This window comes from Taeniopygia guttata, chromosome 3 (assembly GCF_048771995.1).
Source record: "Taeniopygia guttata chromosome 3, bTaeGut7.mat, whole genome shotgun sequence".
NCBI lineage: Eukaryota > Metazoa > Chordata > Aves > Passeriformes > Estrildidae > Taeniopygia > Taeniopygia guttata.
Genome location: NC_133027.1, coordinates 82,985,609 through 83,005,604, shown reverse-complemented (window position 1 = coordinate 83,005,604; position 19,996 = coordinate 82,985,609). Strand labels below are relative to the sequence as shown.

Genomic DNA, 19,996 nt, shown 5'->3' with positions numbered 1-19,996 from the left:
ACATCTGCACTGAGTAACACGAATAATTCAACTCATGTTTGCTCCCCAAGGAGCACAGAGGATATGCACCTTTAAGAAGCACCAAATGCTTAATTGTATCAGCTGTCAGGTGCATGTCTCCCCTCAACAATCTGAGAGAGACTTGAATTATTGCTGCTCAATTAATCACATTTTAGCAAGCATGGAACTCTGTAGTCCACTAACAGCATAGCGCCATTAAAACCTACACAAAACTTTCACCTTAACCTTTCAGACCAAGAAGCTAACCATTCCTGGAGGCAAAAGAGCCTGGTCTTGCTATGGAGTCAGTAAACCCCTTGGTTTCACAGGATGTGGCCAGTTTGGCTACAAAGGTAATTCCCTGCTCACAGGTGGGTATCATACAGAGATACCACTAATAAAGATCACTTCAGTTTGTAGTCAGTGCTGTGGGAGATAGCACCAGCTGGCAGGAGCCTGGTATCTTCTCTTCTCAGCTCTCTCCAGTACACTTTCAACAACTGGGAGAGCTGATTCCTATATTATGCTTTCTGCTGTAATCCTAAACTGGAGCCCTTCAGTACTTCACTTGAATTAATTCTATTCTGCTAATTTACTTGCTCTGGCTCTTTCAGTCCTGAGAGTACATACTTAATATCTCAAATAGAGCTCTTTGAGATCAAGCCGTCAAAATAGATGCACATACTTATGGCTTGAAGCAAAAGGGTATCTAACACTGTAAAATTAAAAAAAAAAAAAAAAAAAGGACAAAGCAGGCAGTGCTTTCTTGCTGACAAACATGTAAGAAAATGTAGCAGACACACACTTTAGAAATGCAGGTGGGCTTTTATTCCTGGCAGTGCAATGAGAGAGATAATTCCAGATGTGGGGAAAACAACACCCCTCAAAAAGGGATTTGCAATGATATAGCACAGAGGAAGCCTGGAGCAAACTGGCACCATCTAGAAAGCTGGATGAGAGCCAAACAAATTATGGCCCAGGCTCTTTGGAGCCCTGTTCCCCCCTGCAGTGGGAACTGCACAGGAAAAGGATGATTGTGAGAGGGTAGATGACGGGTATAGCCTTCACTATGCATGGAAAGGGGTGTAAATTACAATCCCTTGTGCATACAGAGGCAAAGTGAGATTCACAATGCCTTATTATATTAAGCTACATTATGAAAATTACTGTTTACATTGGTTCATTAATGTTTGTACAGAGCTGTGAACATGCAAGGTGGTAAGTATCAGCACAGGCATCAGCATGGTATCTCAACTTTGACAAGTTCATGAGTATTGTAACAAAAGAAAATACGCTTCACTCATAACAATTATTGCCCACGAAATGTGGTGTTTAGCATACTGTCTCTCTACATCATTTCTGACCACACAGAAAATTATATCATTAGTGTGTAATGTTATACTGAGTAATTTATTCTTCCAAATGACAAAATGTGTGTAATCATTAATAAATGAACTAATTCTACCCATTAACTCACACATTTGGCACTGCAAGGCTATGTAAGATCTGTGCTGTTAAAATACCTTTAGTCAGATGTAGTACAATGCCTTATGCTGTACTGTCTGATGAAAGGAAGGTTACTTCTCAGCTTTCTATTTTTTCTTTATCTTTTAATTATTTTGTAGCTCTAGCAGACCTCAAATCAACATGAGGTTTTAGGATTAAGTGCTGAGATCTATTTCCCGAGTTGAGTACCTCAGCATCTCAGAAAGTCAGTTTTGCTAGGATGCCAGCTGGAGCAGTAAACACTATTAACAGAAGAAATATCTGTTCTCTCTGCTGGGTAAAAGAGTGAAAACAAGAGGGACTGCAAATGAATCTCTTCCCCCAACCTCTGTGCCCCTGCAGCACAGGCCGTTTCCTCCAGACAGGCTTTCAGCTGAGCAATACCTGCTCGTTTCATGGGTCAAAGCAAATTCTCCAAGGTCTTTCTTGGTGCCCTTTCATATATATCTCTGCCATCCCCAAAGTTTGTCTGTGTCTCTCTGCCTCTCCTGGCTGCAGAGGCAGAACTGACCATGTGAACTTACCAGCTCTGTTCCAGCAGCCTCTCCTCCACAGGCTTTGGGAAAGAGCAGTCTGCCCTGTGCCCCAAAGGCGTCTGTTTTTGGGGTCACAGGGGCTGGGGCAGGCTTCCCCTCCCCTTAGCTGCAGCCTGTTAGAGGAGCATGTGGCAGGAAGGGAAGTGTTAAACTTCAAGCAGGTTAATAATGAAAAACCCCTTGAAGACTTGGGGTTGAGACCAATCTGACTTAATGCTAGTATTAATGACTGGCACAAAAATATAAAAACAAACAAATAAATTCCCTGCGACCTGAATGTCTGGAGGGAGGACTGGGGATTCACATAGCAGGGGCTGGATTATCTGGAAGGGTATTAGAAATGGGATGAAATTGAATAGGCGTGTGCAAGGTCAGAAGCTTTGGGACTAATAACAAGACTTTCTGCTATAAACTGTGAGGTTGTCAGATGAAGGAACTATGTAGAGAGAAGTATATTTGTAGAATATGGGATGTCTGTAAATCATCAGCCATGAAAAGAGTAAACACATCAGGTGATGTATACTGAGAAGAGTAAAGGAAGATTAATTTTCCTTGTAAATGCCCCTTTGAGATACTATGGACAATGCCAACTATGTTGGAAAGGGTCCTTCCAACCAGAACAGCCCCAGAAACTGGTTTCAAAATCAGCAAGAAAATGTTCTGATGCAGCAGGACTGAACAACCCGACTTCTTACTCTAGCAAGACCAGGACAGAATAGCGTCCCTCTCTGGTCATTCACCAGGCAAATTAAACAGTCCAAATGGGACATTAAGTTAAAAGACACACAGGTATAGATTTTAAAAGATAGATTTTTAAAGAAGATAATAAAAAAATGAGCCTAGCAGAGAGTTTTGGAAGTGCCTTATCTTAGATGGGTTTTGAAAAGTTCATAGAAAAGTGAAGGTCAGAGGATCAAATGAGTAAAAAGAACCTCATTTATAGTAGAAAAATTACTTCCTATGTGATACATATTTGCACAGACTGTTTTCCAAAACTTGCCTCTGTGTTTCTCTGCAGCACACCTTCACAAAAATGGTTTACCTTTTTTTTAGCATTGCTGAATAGTGGTGGCAATATTTTTCCCCTCCATTTCTTGCAAAAGTGTCAATAGCTTTTTTACTTTTCACACTAATGCTGTAACACTGCATCTCTCAAACACCTGAAAGCACACCTGACATCTTCTACCTGCTGTACCCCACAGAACCTCTTTGCAACAAGTAAAATGTGAAGTAAATGGGAATGGGAAGTAAAATGTGCCCATTCTGCCTTGCTCCAGCTGCCTCCCCTCAGCTGATGTCATTATTTTATTATAATAATATTTTGTATTATTTCTGAATATTTTATATTATTTATAATATATATATTATAAGTTATATAAGTTATAAATTATATATATTATTTATATAATATATTATATATATTATATAAAATATAATATATTATATATATATATAATAAGTTATAATATTTTATATTATTTCTGAAAGAGTATGGTGCATTCCTTCAAACCTGTGCTGTCACACTTCCCTAGCCTATAATGAGCCACCTGTAAGAAATACATCATCTGCACTGCTTCCTCCACCCAAATGCCATTGCAGATCCATCCCTTCCCATTAAATAAGACCACTTGTTGTAGAGCAGCCTTGTCTTTAGCCTTGCACCACAGTAACTGCTCATGGGTTATCCTCAGGGAGAAAAAGCACACAAAATACAAATCAGACTGCCAGAGAGACTAAACCCTGTGAAAGAAAAAATCAGGGAGGCCTGAAAAAGTTGAATAAATAAGGCAGCAGCAAGAATTTTGAGGAATGAGTTGAAGGAATTAAATAAAAAGTGAAATTGAAGAGTTTTCCTGATCTCAAATTCTAAAAGCACCAGAGACACACACGGTTCCTCAGAGCTCTCCCTGTGCCTGAGAGTGATTTCAAGAAGCCAGAAACATCTCATCAATGGTGCTAAGAAAAGTGGAAATGTATTCTGCGTTTTCCTTGACTAGACCCACACACGACAGAAACAGCTGCTGGAGAAGGACAGCCAACAACTCAGAGCTCCAGCTAGGCTAGCTAGCAGAAGAAGCAAAATAGTTAAATTGAAATTTGGGCAGAAAATGAAGGCCTTCCCTCAGAGGGATGTGTCCACAATCCCCAGATAATAAACAGCAAAGACATTTCTTGAGAGAGCTGTTTGCTGTTGAAAATAGTAATTTCATCAGATTAGGTTTGATAAACATTTAAACAGAGAAAAAAGAAGAACGTTTTTGTCAATTTGAACAATACTGAACTTGAAATATTTCTATGCCCCTAAACCAGAATATTACAGAATGCTAATTTTTCCAACTGGAATGACAGAAAATTCAAAAATGTTCAGCTCTCCTGGGGAATGGAAATTCCAGTTTCCAGTCATCTTTCTTTGGTGTCACCGATAAAATTAGGTTTTGGATTGTCCCCATGCTTTAAGTTTGCTTTAAGTGGGCTCACAGTATTTTTGCCTTTCACTGGGAAAAAAAAAAATGCATTTATGATGTAACTAATAGCAGCACTGAGCTTTTCTGTTGCACCTTTTCAGGCCAGCTTTATTTTGTAGGCTGGAGATAAAGGGTCCCTTTTTAAAAGTTAGGTGCCAACTGCTAAGCCATGAGTTTAAATAAACCAAAAGACATTTACAGACCACAACCCAGAAGCATGATCAGTTCCTCCTGACTCTATATCTATTACCTAGACTTCACTTTTCCAACAGCCGCAGACTCAAGCCCAGTGCTAAAAGCTGCATCTAGTTTTTAAGTAAAACAAGCAAAAGTTTGATTTCTCTGGCTCCTTCTGTTAAAGAGCAAAGGTCTTTTTCACCTGCTCTTGGAGAACCACTTAAAAATTCCAAAGGCCTTAAGTAATTCAATATAAATGAGCTCCAAAAAAAGTTCAAGAGAAACAATTTTCTCACTTTCCATGTTAAAATCAGTCTTTCACGAAGACTGCACATTAGAAAATTGCAATTGTTCCCAACGTGAAAACTACACTTAGGTCACAACATGAATTAATGAGTTTGCTTTTCACCTTTATCTCCCCCTTCTTCAATGCTTTCTTCCCTCTCCCAAATAAATGAGCCATGTTTCTAATAAAGTGCTTGAAAGGAAGGCTGGGAAATTCAATAATAAAAAGCTTTCTGAAATTAAGTTTCTGACAGTGCTTTAAAAAAAAGAAATTGTTATTACCTGGTCCTTTGCTTTTCCCCAAAGCAAATTTCAGTCTTTTGAGGACTACACAAATATAAAGTAGATAATTTACAAACTTTTTATCTGGCAATTTGCCTGGTCCAAATAATCAAATATAATAGGAATTGCCAACTGAGTATTTAAAGATTCTAGTATAGGAAAAGAAACTGCATATTGCAGAAAAAGAGTCTCTGTCTAAACTATGAAATACTAGACTTTCAATGGGGCAAAAATTGCTGAGCATGTTAATGTTCATAGGAAATACAAGGGAGCATTAAGAAGTGAAAACCCAATGACAGTTGCTAGAGTTTTTATCACATAATAAGTTCTCTAATCTCAGCTCTTTTGCATTTGCTGCACTGAAGATGACAAAGAGGAAGATACCATGTTTGCCTTATTTAAGTTCAAAACCTGAAATGAGAAAATATTTAATGAAGCAAACCCAGACTTTTCATCTGCTCATGTCTTATTAAAAAAAGTTATCAACATACTCATGACAATTTAGGAAACTAAAAACTGGCAGCTAAATTGGTAAAAACTTAATCAGGAAAACAAATGCAAGGCAGTTTCTCTGATTTTGCATCATCTATAACGTTTTCAGGCTCTTTCTTACATAGCCCTCAAAGAGCAGGGTGAAAATCAGTCCCCACTGAATTTTCTAGGAATTTTCCTGTTGCATTAGGTTAGGACTGTGCCATAATGCAAAAAATAATTCTGTAGACTCATTTAGCAAAGGACCTACAGGCTAAACTAAGAGGCTCTGATATTGACATACATATCATGGCCACCTTCCTTGTAAAATAAAAATCAGCCAAGAAATTGGAGTTTCAGGCTGAAAATATGTTAGGTCCTGTGCAAGTTTAAGTTTAGACAGATTAAAAATGTGAAACCTACAGGCAAGGAGCTCATCAAACTTAATTTTTCAATGAGAAGAGTTGAGAAGAGGCATACATGTATCAAAGCAGGCAGCTGGCTCTGACATCCATTTTGTGATTATATGTTGTTGTCGATCCAACAACAGTAAAGCATTCTGACGGTTCAAAGCTACAAATTCTACGCCATTTTTCACATGCTCAGAAAATTCTCCTGGAAATTGTTTTAAAGTGGCCAGAATTTTCAAAATACTGTGAATAATTTCTAAACAGCTTCTTCCAAGTTTAGAAGAAATGATGAACAGTTATTCTTCAACCACTACTTTAAATAAAATTAAAGGTTGAGACTATGTAAGTGAAACTTTGACCCTATATAAATATAAAGAGAAATATAAAGGGAAATATAAAGAGAAGTTACCTATGCCAGAATTTAAGATTTCAATTCAAGCACCACTTCAGCCTTAACTACTAGATCATTTACATTATGTAAATCATTAATGGAAAACAATACCTGTTTTATTATTTTACCTTAACTTTAAAACTTCTAATCACAATTACACACAAAGTTTAGCAATGAAATATGTCTAACTTGTGTTACTGAAACATTCCATATAATCTTGATTCTATCTTGATTTATCTCTCACATAAAGATTTGTGGAAAATATACATAAAATATTTTATTTGTGGAACTGTCTCGACTAGTAATAGTAAAAGAAGAAATCTATGAAGGCTTACAGAAACATCTTTTTCTCCCACAGGAAATATCAAGATCTTCTGAATAACTACCAAGAATAAGATTTTTGCCATAGGATTTCTTATTCAGCTACCATTAAGTTTTTATGGCATGGCTGGGCTACTCTCTGTGCTTTGAGATTTACAGGAGGCTTAGAAACAAAACCCCATCATCACATTAAGCATTTTAAGTTTAGAATGGTTAAAAAGCATCTTCTCCCTTACAAGAGCAATGTGGAAAAGTTTTTCCATGCCCCCATGGGCATACCTAAGTCTGAGGTGGAGCTGGAGGTATCTAAGTCTCACTTGCTCCTACAAATGGCTCTTCCTTCAAAACCTATTAGCATGGGTTCTTGGCTGTCTCCTGTCTTTGCAAGCAGTGTAAAGCACTTCCAAAAATCTTGTGTCTTTTAAACAGCATAGAAGACACTGGCTTAGCTTAATCAAAGCAGGTCCCCCTGGTAAAAGGTCAGGTTATGCCCTTAAAAGGTTAAATTATGCCACATAATCATATTAAGTTTTGCTGGGGATAGGCACAACTAAAGCTGCTTGTTTTTTTCCTTATGAATAGGAATTGTATATTAATACCAAGAGCAAAAAGAGCTCAGTAAAAACTGACAAAGTGTGTATAATCCTTGGATGAATTAGAAAAGCCAGAATCCATAAGCAAGTCTAAGAAGGATTCCCAAGTGCAGAATCTCATCCTGAATGATGGCACTTTTCAGAGGTGAAAAGGGAGCAGAGAGATTATCCCTCTACATCTTGTTCATGCCTGGTGTAAAATAAAGTGGGGTTTTCTGTAAAAGCAAACAAGCAAACCAACAATAAATTAAACCATGTAGATTATGGATTCACTATAGAGCTGAGCCAACTGTGCTGGGAGGAGAGATGCTGTGCCCCTGAAAAGAAAACATTCATGGCTTCAAGAACCAAGGGGAACAAAGCTTTTATGTACCCTTCCAGAGAAACAATTCACAGGTACCTTCAGCTTTACTCTGCTGAAAATGTCAGAAAATAGCCTTCTCTAGTTTTAGAGTGCATTCAGAAGTAACCAAATAAAAATACATCATACAGTAGATTCCACATTTCTGGAGCCTGCTTCTGATATTCTTTACAGGATTTACAAGAATGGTTTGGCTGAGAAGAGCCATATCCGGTCTTTCATTAGCAGGCTGCATTTCACTTGAGAAGACACACCACTGTACTACACATCACCTGCTTTGGCAACATCACAGAAGGCTGGGAAGTGGTACTTGCTCTTACAGCATCATTTGAAGAATCCTCAGTAGATGTCAAACAAGGACACACATTGAGGGCATGAAAAAGCCACCCGGACACAGCTTTGACACTGATGGCCCCGAAGGGGGTGGGCAGCACACAGTGGGCTGTACATCCCAGTTCCAGGGAGGACAGCTTCTTGCTCTCTGTGTGTCTTAGTGCCACTGCACAGGGGGACTCACCACAGCTCAGCACCCCTCCACCTACTGCACCATTCCTTTCAGTGTTCCTGTCCTACAGGATTACTTTTAAACTGCAGACCTCGGACTAACCTGGAAAGTTAAATCCTCTGGAAAGTGAGTGCAGATAGGATTACCTGTAACTCTCGCTCCTCACCCAGCTGCACCACCATGGCTTCTCTGACCTCTGCAGTAGAACAGAAATCACACAGCAGAACATCAAAGGATTTTGGGGAGTTATTTTACTTTTTCCTCACAAGAGAAAGGAAGTCAGAGGTAAGAAACACTACTTATTAATATTTTTATTCTGCCTGTATAATATTTTACTCTCTCTTCTGGCTTGTACCACTTCACTGCTCTTCCTGACTGAGGTCTGCCACACTTCCCCATAGAGGGAACAGCACATATGAGCCAGTCTGGCAAAGACAACCTCCACTTGGACACTCATACCCCTCACTCAGCTCAATGGGGCTCTCCTCTGCAACACCAGTTTTCATCCTTATCCCCATCCTGCAGTGGGAGCAGTGCCATCCCTTAATCTTTAGTGCAATAAAAATAAGTGCTGCTCATGCTGTTGCAAAGTCCCCAGGCAGCTCTGCCTGGGAGTTTTTTACTACACTGACTGATTGGAGTTTTCATTGCCTTTCTGGCCCCTCAAACACCAGCACCTCAGACGATTATCCTTCTGCTCTTTCAAGCAATAACATAGTGAGTTTCTGGGTAAGTAGAAATGTAATACTTCAAGGGTGAAAGAGTAAATTTTTAAACAAAAAGTTACTTCACTTGACTGAAATTGATGGGATAGCCTTTTGTCAGTTAGTGTACTTTTATCACAGGGAAGATCACCTCCTACAGTCCTTTGAGAGAGACCTACAGCAACCAACAGAGAACAGCTGAAATTAAACATTCCTAAAGCCATTTTGGTTCTGCATTTCAGACTGCAGAAAACATTGGGCTGGCCAGTTCAAGAAACAGACCTGAATCCAAAGTCCAAGCCCAGAGTAAAGGTGCAAAAAACCCTTGGAGCTCAGTGTCCAAGACATCCTAAAACTTCCTAATTGTGATACTGTTGACTGATACGAACACAAAAACCTCAGAAAATGTGATCTCTTTATTCAGTGCAGTCCTACAGCAACTGAAGATTTTCTCATCTTCATTTCAGTCAATTTTTCTTTTAAATCTTTTTGCCTGCATAGAAACTAGGGCCACTGTTTCAGAACCTCATCAGCCTTGTACAATAACCAGCACTAAATATCCTGTCCATAGAGTTTGCTTATTATTACCCTGAATCTCCTGATAATTTCTGCATTACTCTATATGGCTATATATTTGCCTTTATGTATCTTCTTGATTCCTACTGTAGATGTAAGATCTTTCCTAGATTTACCTGTAAACAATTATTGTAGATGAAACAAAACAAAACAAACAAAACAAAACAAAAACAAAAAAAAAGAAGAAAAAGCAGTGAAATATTTTCTGCTAATACAAATAGCTGAGGCAATAGGTTAAACTCATTCCTCCCAGGGAATGGGAGATTCCCCTCTGATTAGATTTCAGAGCAGTAGGAAGCAGACAATTAGATGATGAGACATAATCTCTCACTCTGGAAAGACTGAAGTGTTTCAAACATTTTTTTAAACATAATTAAATGATAAATAGGTTTGATTTTTAGGTTTTAAAACACTCTAACTTTTAACTAATGAACTGGATTTCATTCATTCCTTTGCTTAGAAAACATTTCTTTGTCTTAATACATCAGTGATATGCAAAATTTCCCTTTAATTAGTGTTGATTTATATTTATACATATTTATCTTAAACTCCTCCCTCCCTTCCGGTGACTAAATTTTCTATATGTGAGCATCTATATTATGGCTTCTACACATATTTTTTTTTGCCAACACAAATAAGACCAATTAACCTTGTTTTTGTAAAGATTGCTATATCTTGAATTTATTGAAAACTGAAGCTAAAGCCATAATGTGTATTCCTCTTAATTCCCATATAACTGTGAAAATTTTAATTCTTTAGTTCAGCTGACTTAACAAAAGCCCCACTAAAACAAACAAAAAAGAAAATAACCACTTTTTAAATTACCATTTCTCTTCTGTGCATATAACCCAAAATGGCATTTTTGCAAGACAGAGGCAGCTGGCAGCAAAGTCACCTGTCTCTGTTTTTCTCTGTTTTGCAGGTATTTGTAGTTCCCAGCTATTTGGAAGAGCCCCCAGCCTTGCCTCACAGCAAGTCAGGTTGTGTACCCAACTAGCATCAAGCCATTGCCATTATGGCAAACTGCAAAAGGCTCTGAAGAAGGAACAGCTTTTCACAGAAAGACCAAAAAAAAAAAAAAAAAAAAAGTAACTGGACTGTGAGTGCAAGACAAAAAGTTTAAGGTATTCAGAATTAAAAGCTCTGCAAGAAGATCTTTTTGTACCCCTGGATTTCAGAATATCAGCTAGTTTGGGATCATCTGTCCTTTCAGTGTAAGTGCTACCAGCATGCAGCTGGGAAAGCTGTCTAATCCAATTCTCCTGATCACTTTAAGAGACCTTACAGTATGTCTTTGAGCTCTTAACTGATTCTAGACAGATGACATTTTAATGACTTTTTTAGGACACTCAAAACTTCACAGAACCCTGAACAAGTGAAAGTAGCTTTGAAGTAACGCACTTTTGTGGGAACAGCTACAACACATCTTATACTCTGCTGAACTTCTATAGAGCTTTTTCTGTGCTAGCACACAGTAAGGAGATATAGAAATTAATACAGACGTATTGATTAATCGGCCTATTTGAAAACAGCTGGGGTGATGAAGATGTCAGTTCTGCAGCCCAGAGAGCACACTCAGCAGTGAGCTCAAAGGGAGTCCCAGCACCGATGTGCCACCAAAGGAGGGACTCGGGCACAGCGGGCAGCACCTGCTTTTCCATCACCAAGCCAAATCACCAAGACTCCTCACAGGGACGGCAGAGAAATTTATTGTGAGTGCTCAGCACCAGATGTGCCCATGGGTGCACAAGCATTCAGAAAAAATGAGGAAAGAAACCCCGTACTAACACATCATGGATGAAATAATCACTTACTGTGGCGAACCCACAAACGATTCAAGCAAGCCTTCACCAAAATGCTATTATCAAAGCAGGGATAGGAATTACAGGGGCTGGAAGACAATGAAGGGTCAGGAGCCATCTAGAAATCATAGGAAACAGAAGGCAGAAAGCCATGAGAATCACAGCACTGATGGACAAAGCAAAAAACAAAACTCAAATTCCCGTCCTCGTACTTGGACATAGTTGAGCCACAGCTGCTGATGCTCACTCACAACACAGGGGAAGGTTAGTTTTAAAGAAGAAACTTCCAAAACTACGCAACTGTTCCTAGAAATTTTGCAATATATAAACCAGAATTACAAATCAGCTTTGCCATTTATTATACCCTGGATTGTTTTCATAGGCTGTCAAACTGTCTGTCTCTGTACCTTTACTTACTGATTCACTTGTCACTTGTCTTTAAAGAAAACAGCTTAAAAATCTTGATTTAATAGGAAGAGTCAAAGGAAACATAGAATAACACATTATGAAAATGCTTTATAAAACATCTGTTAAAAAACTTCAGTCTATTGCTTAAGGGATGGCAGCAGATGTCCTATGCCATGAAGCTAGTGAAAAATCTCTTCTATCCTGCAAAGCACATCAGCAGTGTCAAATTCTGAACATGAGCATGGCTCATCAGTTATTTAGTCAATCTAAGAGCCTCAAACTTGAGTGTAGTCTGAGAATGAGAGCAAAGATCAGAAGCATGGCAAAGATCTTACCACGTATTTGAGAAAATTATTTGAACTGCAAGAATCTCAAAGATAGATCCTGATTCTGGCACCTAATAACTCCTCTAAGGTGAAAATGTTAGTTAGCAATGTTTCTTAGTTGGTTTCAGTTGAGTTCCACTTATCTTATTTACTTATCCTTTCTCTTCTGCCATAGGGTTAGGGTGAGATTAGGACATAATTTACATGGGACACTGCTCTGTTCCTACCTTGGGAATGCTGCAGAGTGAATATTTTGGGATTCTGAAGGAATCAGCTCTAACTCAGAGTGATAGAATTACTGTGGGAGTCCACTTCAATTTGCTCTTTGTAGGTGCTCCACCCCCACCCCATCAGCATTCATCTGCAGATAGTAGATTTTTTGCTCCAGATAGTAATACCAAATTTCAAGTTCCATGGCCTTCCTTTCAGCTAGCATAATTTCAGTGTAATTCTTAAAATCCTCCCTATACTGATGGCCATTTTGGAGTCCATGTGGCAAGGAAAATGTCTTCAAACCAGGCAGACCTATTCCTTAAATCTCCCTTTATTCACCAGTCTGAAATAGTGCTGCACACCCACCTGACCATTTCCTTCTTTCCCATCTTCTCCCTTTTCACACACTAAAAAGTCTAAACTGTGCTTTGAGAACTATTTATAACTGAATTTTTAAGCCATTTTTAAAACTAAAGCCAGACTCTCCAGTGTGCCCCACAAAACTTTTTTTTGCAAGCATTTTTTTCTGTCCTCTCATCCAAGCTACAAACATGAGTCTAAAACAGATTGTAGGTGTTTTCTTTGTTTTACATCAATGAATATTGATGATTAAATTCGACATCATGTTCTCTCTACCACAGGCAATGTTTTAGCTGCTCTATTGTTTCCTGGTCTTGCTTTTTCAGAACTTAATGCCCCTGTGGTACTTCACAGGTGAGTCTGCAGTTTCAGATGAGTTTTGCACATGCATCCTGAAAGGCAATTCCAGGCAGGGCACACAGGGTGCCCAGAACAGAGCTACATTGCAGCACTCCCACACGGCTGGGAAAAAAAGGCCAGATGCATCTCTAATTTCCAAGCTGCAAATGAAGTATCCTGTTCAATTTTGTGATATTACATTATTTTCACTATACCATGCATCTTATATTTTATGGGAACCTAACAACATTCTGGCTCTAGGATTGAAGGATTGCTAAATGCTTCTGTAGTACTACCTTGCCCAGATTGAAGTGAACATTCAAGTTTTCTAACTAATCACACTCAGGAAAGATACAATCACAGCTACGAAAAGATTTTAAATGACACAAAATTAGCCATTTCTTAGTCCAGACTGCTTGACATTTACAAAATTGGCCTGATTTAAAAGAAAGGAAAAAATTACCTTGAGGGTATTTAAGCTCACAAGGTTATTAGCTTGAGGCTCATTGAAGAATGGTAATGAATTCATTAATTCCTAACATGGCAAAATAGTTAAGGTGAAGAACACAATCTCAAAATCCTCTGCACCCCGTTTCTATTTCAACTACTTATTGTTTATTAGCTGCCTAACTTCCCAGCCTGCAACACACTGCCTGCTTCAGAACCCAAAGGGGGATTGGGGCAGCTTTGTTGCATGTCTGTGTCTGCACTTGTGATGCAGGAGCAGGATCTAATTTTCCTGGTTCACAAAAGGTTCTGGAGAAGCAGTAAATGCAGTAACATCATGCTTAAGGAATTTATAAAAGAGAAAATCCAATTTTTGACATTTTCTGTGATAAAGGAAGGAAGTGAAGAAAGCTATTTTTCTATCAGTAACAAAGCCAGAATTCTTGGTGTTTTGGCTACTGATTCTTATTGGTTCACTTGGATATTTTCGAGCTGTCCTCTGAATCGCAAAGGTCAAAAATTTATATCAAGCAAGAAACATAAGAAGAGTTTGCTGAACTTGCCTATCAGTGGGCAGGAGATGACTCTTAGCTCTGTATTTTATTACTACTGTGTCCAGATCAGCCACACACATTTCTACCACAGCCCTTGAGAACATGTCCCATGTGTCTTACCCAAGGCACAGGTCCAGGAAACTGGGTACTAACTATTTGAGAGCTCTCAAAAAACACCAAAGTGGAAAAAATGACACTTTATTGCAGCTGACTGACACCTGTAGCCCCAGAGACAGAGAGAAATTGATGAAAACACCAGAATGGCATACAGGGTACAAAGAAAACATTTTATTTGGCCAGTCTCTGTGGAAGGCAAAAAAAATAAACTGATAAATGTAAAGATCTCCATTTGAAGACAAGTTATCCCTTGGCCCTGAACCAATTCAAAAGCTAGGCTAGCTTTATTGCATGATCACAGAAATCATCAGTCAGACTGGAAAAGTTTGCTTACTGTTTTGGCAAAGTGCTTAAAGTGGTATCAATCATGTTTTCTTCCTGACACGCATTAACACCCTGCCTGCCTCAAAAACTAAATAAGCAAATAAGGTAACAAATAAGGCATATAAATATAAGCAAATAAGGTAATGATCCTCCAAGAAATTTCAAAGGACTGAAATGATGGTACCCTCTCCCTCATCAAAATACAAGATTTCAACTGCTGTAATAAAATATTCACTGTGACAGTAGTGACCACATGACATTCCCCGGGTTGTATTCACCAAAAACAATGTCCTAAATTTTATTTAAATATAATACTAGCGAAAGAATAAATCGTGAATATTTTGAAATTAAGTGGAATAAAATAATAAAATCTTGTAACAAATCTCCTTGCTGCCCGCACACAATCAGATCTGCTGGTTGAAGAGCAAACCAAATGTCTTCCTGTAGAGAAAGAGAGAGAGCTGAACAGCTCTCTTAACCCATGGATGAAATTTTTCTGCCATTTTTCAGAACAACTTTTAAAGTGAGTGCTGGCTGAGTCCACTTGCTGGACTTAAGGTCACACCAGAAGTGCCATTCTGCTTTGCCATGAGCTGGCAGGGTGGAAGAGACATGGCACAACGATACCCACATCTGAGAGCCACCTCCCCTTCCCTGTTGGACACACACCTAGCTCCACTTGCTGTGCATATTGCAGGAGTTATGTGCTTTAAGCTGGGCTGGAGTTCAGCAGTCATGTGTACAAGATTTTGTTCTGGATAAGTCATAAATCAACTCTGGCAAGCACAGATATCAAGACTTTGTGTTGAAATTTTGGTTGGTCCTCCAAGAAACAAACAGCTTAAAATGCCATGAGCTCCTATGTGTGACTGATACATATTTTAAAGCAGTTCTACATTGCAGAAATTCCTTATAGTAACCTTTGGTTCTGAGGTATTTCAAATATTAGCTTAATGGAGAACCTAAAAAAGCAGAAGGCTATCTGCTAGTTTGAATAATTCTTAAAAATTACAAGACTGTATTAGGTATGCCTGACACAAAATGAATGGATCCACAGTAGCACTTATATTCCAAATTTAAGAATTCCTTAATTAACCATAGATTTTCAGTCCACTGAACAGTATGTGTTGGAAAAAGAAAGGAAAAAAAAAAAAAACCTGAGTTCAGACAAAACTTTATATCATAGCCTTTGCTTAAAACAAAACAAAACAAATAAACAAACAAACAAACAAACAAGCAATTAAGGAAAGAGATTGACAGTGAAATATAACATACTCCAATTGTATACTCCAATTTGTTCATCTTAAGATCAGGCCTTGCCTGATAGGAACATACTCATTTAAGAGAGCAACACTTTTTCAGCTGCCAGGAATATGCCAACACAAAAGGAAATGCTGACTGCTTCAATGTAATCTAATGGTTCATCTTCTAATCTCAAAAGGTGACAATTTTCAAGAGCATCTACCATGGTCATAGCCACACTGTAAGAATACTAATTAGAGAGGAGCCTGGCTGAACTCTAAATCTGACTTTTCTTCATTTGGATGTTTGAGCAAGATCCCAGTTACAGCTTTGCTTGTTTTCCATGACAATTGGAATTTCAATGATAAAAGCTATAGTTTCTCTTGTGCAGAAAGCTTCCCACACATGACTTCAATTGAAATGTCAAATCAGAACGATGCAAAATTAGCTTACTGTTATCTTTTTCTAGATGAGGACTATGCTCCCCATAAGAGTATGTGATCTCATTACACGAGTCCCATGTCTACAAGTTTTTCTGAATGAATTATCACTGATTAAGGTGTAATGTAGCATGCAAACTGCCAGAGGAATCTGAAAAGCTCTGTTGTCAGTTGATGCATAATTTCCTTCAGTATTCAAAACAAAAGTAAGATCAGGTGGGCAGCAAAGATGCTTTCTTCACATGCAGAAATGTTTTATTACATCTCTCCTCTCTACCGTATTACTGCTTCCTAGAGTAGTTCATAACTCATTTTTCCACAAAGCTGTCTACCCCATCCTTCTGCCATCCCTTTCACTTTCCTCCCCTACACTTACTGAGTAATCAGCTTTCAAATGGAAACTATCACAAAACCTTGCCTATACTCTCTTTTCAGCTAAAAATCCCTGTTTCATGATTTCTCAGAAATCAGTGCCAGTGCTCCATCTCAGATTCCTGACCTGTCAGCGCTGCATGGGCAGACCAAAACCACCCAACTCCCACACTGCAAGGCTGTGTGCAGCATGTGTCTGTGGAGGCAGAGGGAGAAGAGCTGAAGCATATCACTGCCATTTTTCGATACTTTGGAAACAAATGTTAATATTCTACAAGCTGTTGTAATAATATGAGCAAATGACAGGCACATATAACAAGCTCACAGATAAGAGACTGGATTTTCTATTAACCACTTGAAATGTTCTCCAGTTGTAACAGAAAAGAAACTCTGCTAGGGAGAAAATCATGTAAGTTGCAAGAGTATCTACAGCAAATGATAGATATTGTTATGTATGCCTACATATGGCAAACAGAGCACATTGCCATGCCACTGAAGCAATGTCTTCTGATGTGCTTTTTTGGAATAGTGCTAATGCCATGACTGCCAAACTAGGGCTGATGTTCTGAGGCACAAGTTCAATTTCTGTACTGATAAAAAAATAAGATTATTTGTACACTGGGATAAAATACATAAAAACCAGCTCAGTAATTAATTTTCCAAATTAGATTACAGAGATAAACTCTCTTTAGATTATCCTCATCAATATATATGAAAGCTGTAAAATCTTTTTGTGGCAGAAATTCAGGTTACTAAATCCTCAAAAAAAAAAAAAAAAAAAAAGCCTGTCATTGCTGGCTGTGTTTCCTACTAGGCTAGCTTTTGGCTATGGCAGACTTGAAATACAGTAGAGAGCTTTCATTTCTAAAAATTCCATTGCTACACTAACATCTTTTCTAATGTATCAGCATATTTTTATATCTAATAATTCCACCTAATTACTTACAGAGCCCTGGCAGAGGTTCTGAGAGGGCACCTGCAGCAAACTCCTATTCCTCATGCCCAAGGGCAATGCAGGACACACCAAAGAGAGAGCACCCACCTGCACATCCAACAGCTTCATCATTCAAACCATGTCACAGACAATTGGAGTATGAGAACCCAAGCAGACCTGAAATGGCCCAAGAAAGCTCACTATCACAATTAGCATTTCTTTAAAATACAAATCTTTCCAGCAGAGCCCTCATGGGCAACAGACTTCCAAAAGACAGCCATGATAATGTATTTCCCCAAGAATTAATGCATGAAAATGGCAGCCACTACCAAATGTTTTCAGTACTGAAATTTCAAATCAGTGCTTCAGGCAATCTTTAATAATTTTTGATGTATTTAAAACATTGCAAGAGTGTCTTTGTCTGTTTCATTGAGAAACAGGGTATAAAGAGTACCAGGATGCAATATCGCTTTCAACTGCTAAAGTAGTGTGGTTTTTATGCATTTTGATTTGTCTTTTATATCTAAATGTCGTTTTCTCCTGGTATGTATCATCCTAAGACAAAACATTTTGTGTGACCTAATGAGATCAGTGGACAACAAATTCCAGTATACTGAGATTATTAAAGAAAAACCCTTTATTGAATCCAACATCTCCTTTAGCACGAGGAATTCTAATTTTCCCTCATTACGCAGATGTTTTTTGCCTGAATTTCCATCCTAGCATGGCAGCAGCCCTCAGCCGCTCTCCTGTCTGGAATATGTTGCTTTGAATGCAGCCTCCAGTGAAATACACACATGAAATCTGACACAAATAGAATCTTGAGATATAAGGAGTCATAAAGGAGATTTGATGAGCTTTAACTGCAGCCAAATGATACACAAGGAACATACTCTGCAATAACATGTACCTCGTATGGATCCTATTTGCTTCCCCGTGATAAAGTGGCAACTTAAGCTGCGAAAATTACTGCCATCCATCTCACCCCATGCATTCACATGCTTGGGAGGCCTAAGTGAATATGCAGCTACGTGTTTTGCAAACAAAATATTTCTCCCAAGTTGAAGAACAGAGTAACGCGTTTCACAAGAAATGATCAGGCAGTGCATGAAGGCCTGGCACGAGTCCAGCCCATCAAAGCCCATCAACCCTGCTTCACACTGAACTCTTCTGCTTTGTAGGCCAGAATCAGATCCACGGTACAAAGGTCCAACAACTCTGAAGTCAAAAGGGCAGAATTTATTCCTTAACTCAAAATTTTCTTTGTTATATGCTACAAAGGCACATCCTTTTGCTGTTTTTCTGTGCACTGACAGTACTTGTTCTGTCCTCCCACAGGATCCCTCTGATGTCACAGTGTGTTTATATGAAGCTTGATGTGTGAGGACCACATGGGCATATGCCCTATAATGCAGATTTATAAGTGTGTATATATAGGTTATTTGAATTAGAATGAACTCCAATCCTCCAGCAGCAGTACATAACCATGAGGAAACTGTATGTTCTGCAAAATAGTGCTTGTGACTTCTAAAAACTGTTCTGTTAAATTTTTCTTTTTATTTCAGGATCTTTTTTAAAAACACTTCCTTGAAATATAAGACATATTTGCATTACTTATGTCACTTTTCCTTTTTTCTACATTACCAGTTCTTTATACACTTCTATCACATTTTTATTTGCATGATATCTCTTTAAATCTGATAGTTCTTTCACTCATTGGGATTTTTTTTATCTATAGTATTATCATCAAACTTTCATATTCTGCCTTTGGTTCTTTTCTTTATCTACTTTGCCACAGAGAAATCATAATCCCACATTATTAATTATCTGACAGTGATATTGAAGAATTTATTGCTGCTTATGTAATAGGAAAATCTAATCATTTTAATAAAGATATTATTGAATCCATCAGATGAAACCTTGGTCTGATTTTTTTAAGACATTAACTCAGCAGAACTCTTACAGCAATCTCTGTGACTGATGGTAACATGGCAGTGTAACATGGCCCTGTAAATCTACAATCAGGAACTGATTCCAGATTTTTTTCCCTAAGAGCCAAACACTACAGTCTCTGCATATCTTTTTGTAAAGCAGAATAAGTTATTGAGACATCATATATATTCAGAGGTCCAGGGACTGGACCTCACATTATCATTTGTCAAATGAGAAAGAAATTTAAAACTAGTTTTGCCCTGAACAAGTGACAAGATATTTACAAAATTAAAGAAATAAAAGAACACTTCCACCAAGACACAATTCCTCATTTTAATGACATGCCTGTATTATCACTGTTGTCAAAATGAAAGCACAACACCTACTTCTATATCAGTATCTCGATTCACTATTCTCTTGTGTTAGATGAACAATCCCTATGGACGTTTTCACCAAAGTTTCTCAAATACTAACCACTTCGGGAAGCTTATTATTCCCATTTTACAAATGAGAAGACCATAGAACTAACATTTTGTGTGATCCCACAACTCAAGGAAACTGTGACTTGTTTGTCTCTCATGCAAGCAGTGCCCAGAGCAGTGC

The 19,996-nt window shown here is 38.3% G+C and overlaps 1 protein-coding gene across 4 annotated transcripts in view; it reads right to left on the bottom strand.

Moving 5' to 3' along the window:
- SMYD3 (SET and MYND domain containing 3) overlaps positions 1-19,996 on the bottom strand; it is a 385,012-nt gene that overhangs the window by 193,573 nt on the left and 171,443 nt on the right. The window contains exon 2 of one of the 4 annotated variants that reach the window (XM_072927226.1): positions 17,570-17,638. The exons of the other annotated variants lie outside the window; for them this stretch is intronic. Within the exon in view, the coding sequence (XP_072783327.1) occupies positions 17,570-17,593 (24 nt within the window). The 5' untranslated portion in view covers positions 17,594-17,638. The remainder of the gene's footprint in view (positions 1-17,569; positions 17,639-19,996) is intronic. 4 annotated transcript variants of the gene reach the window in all.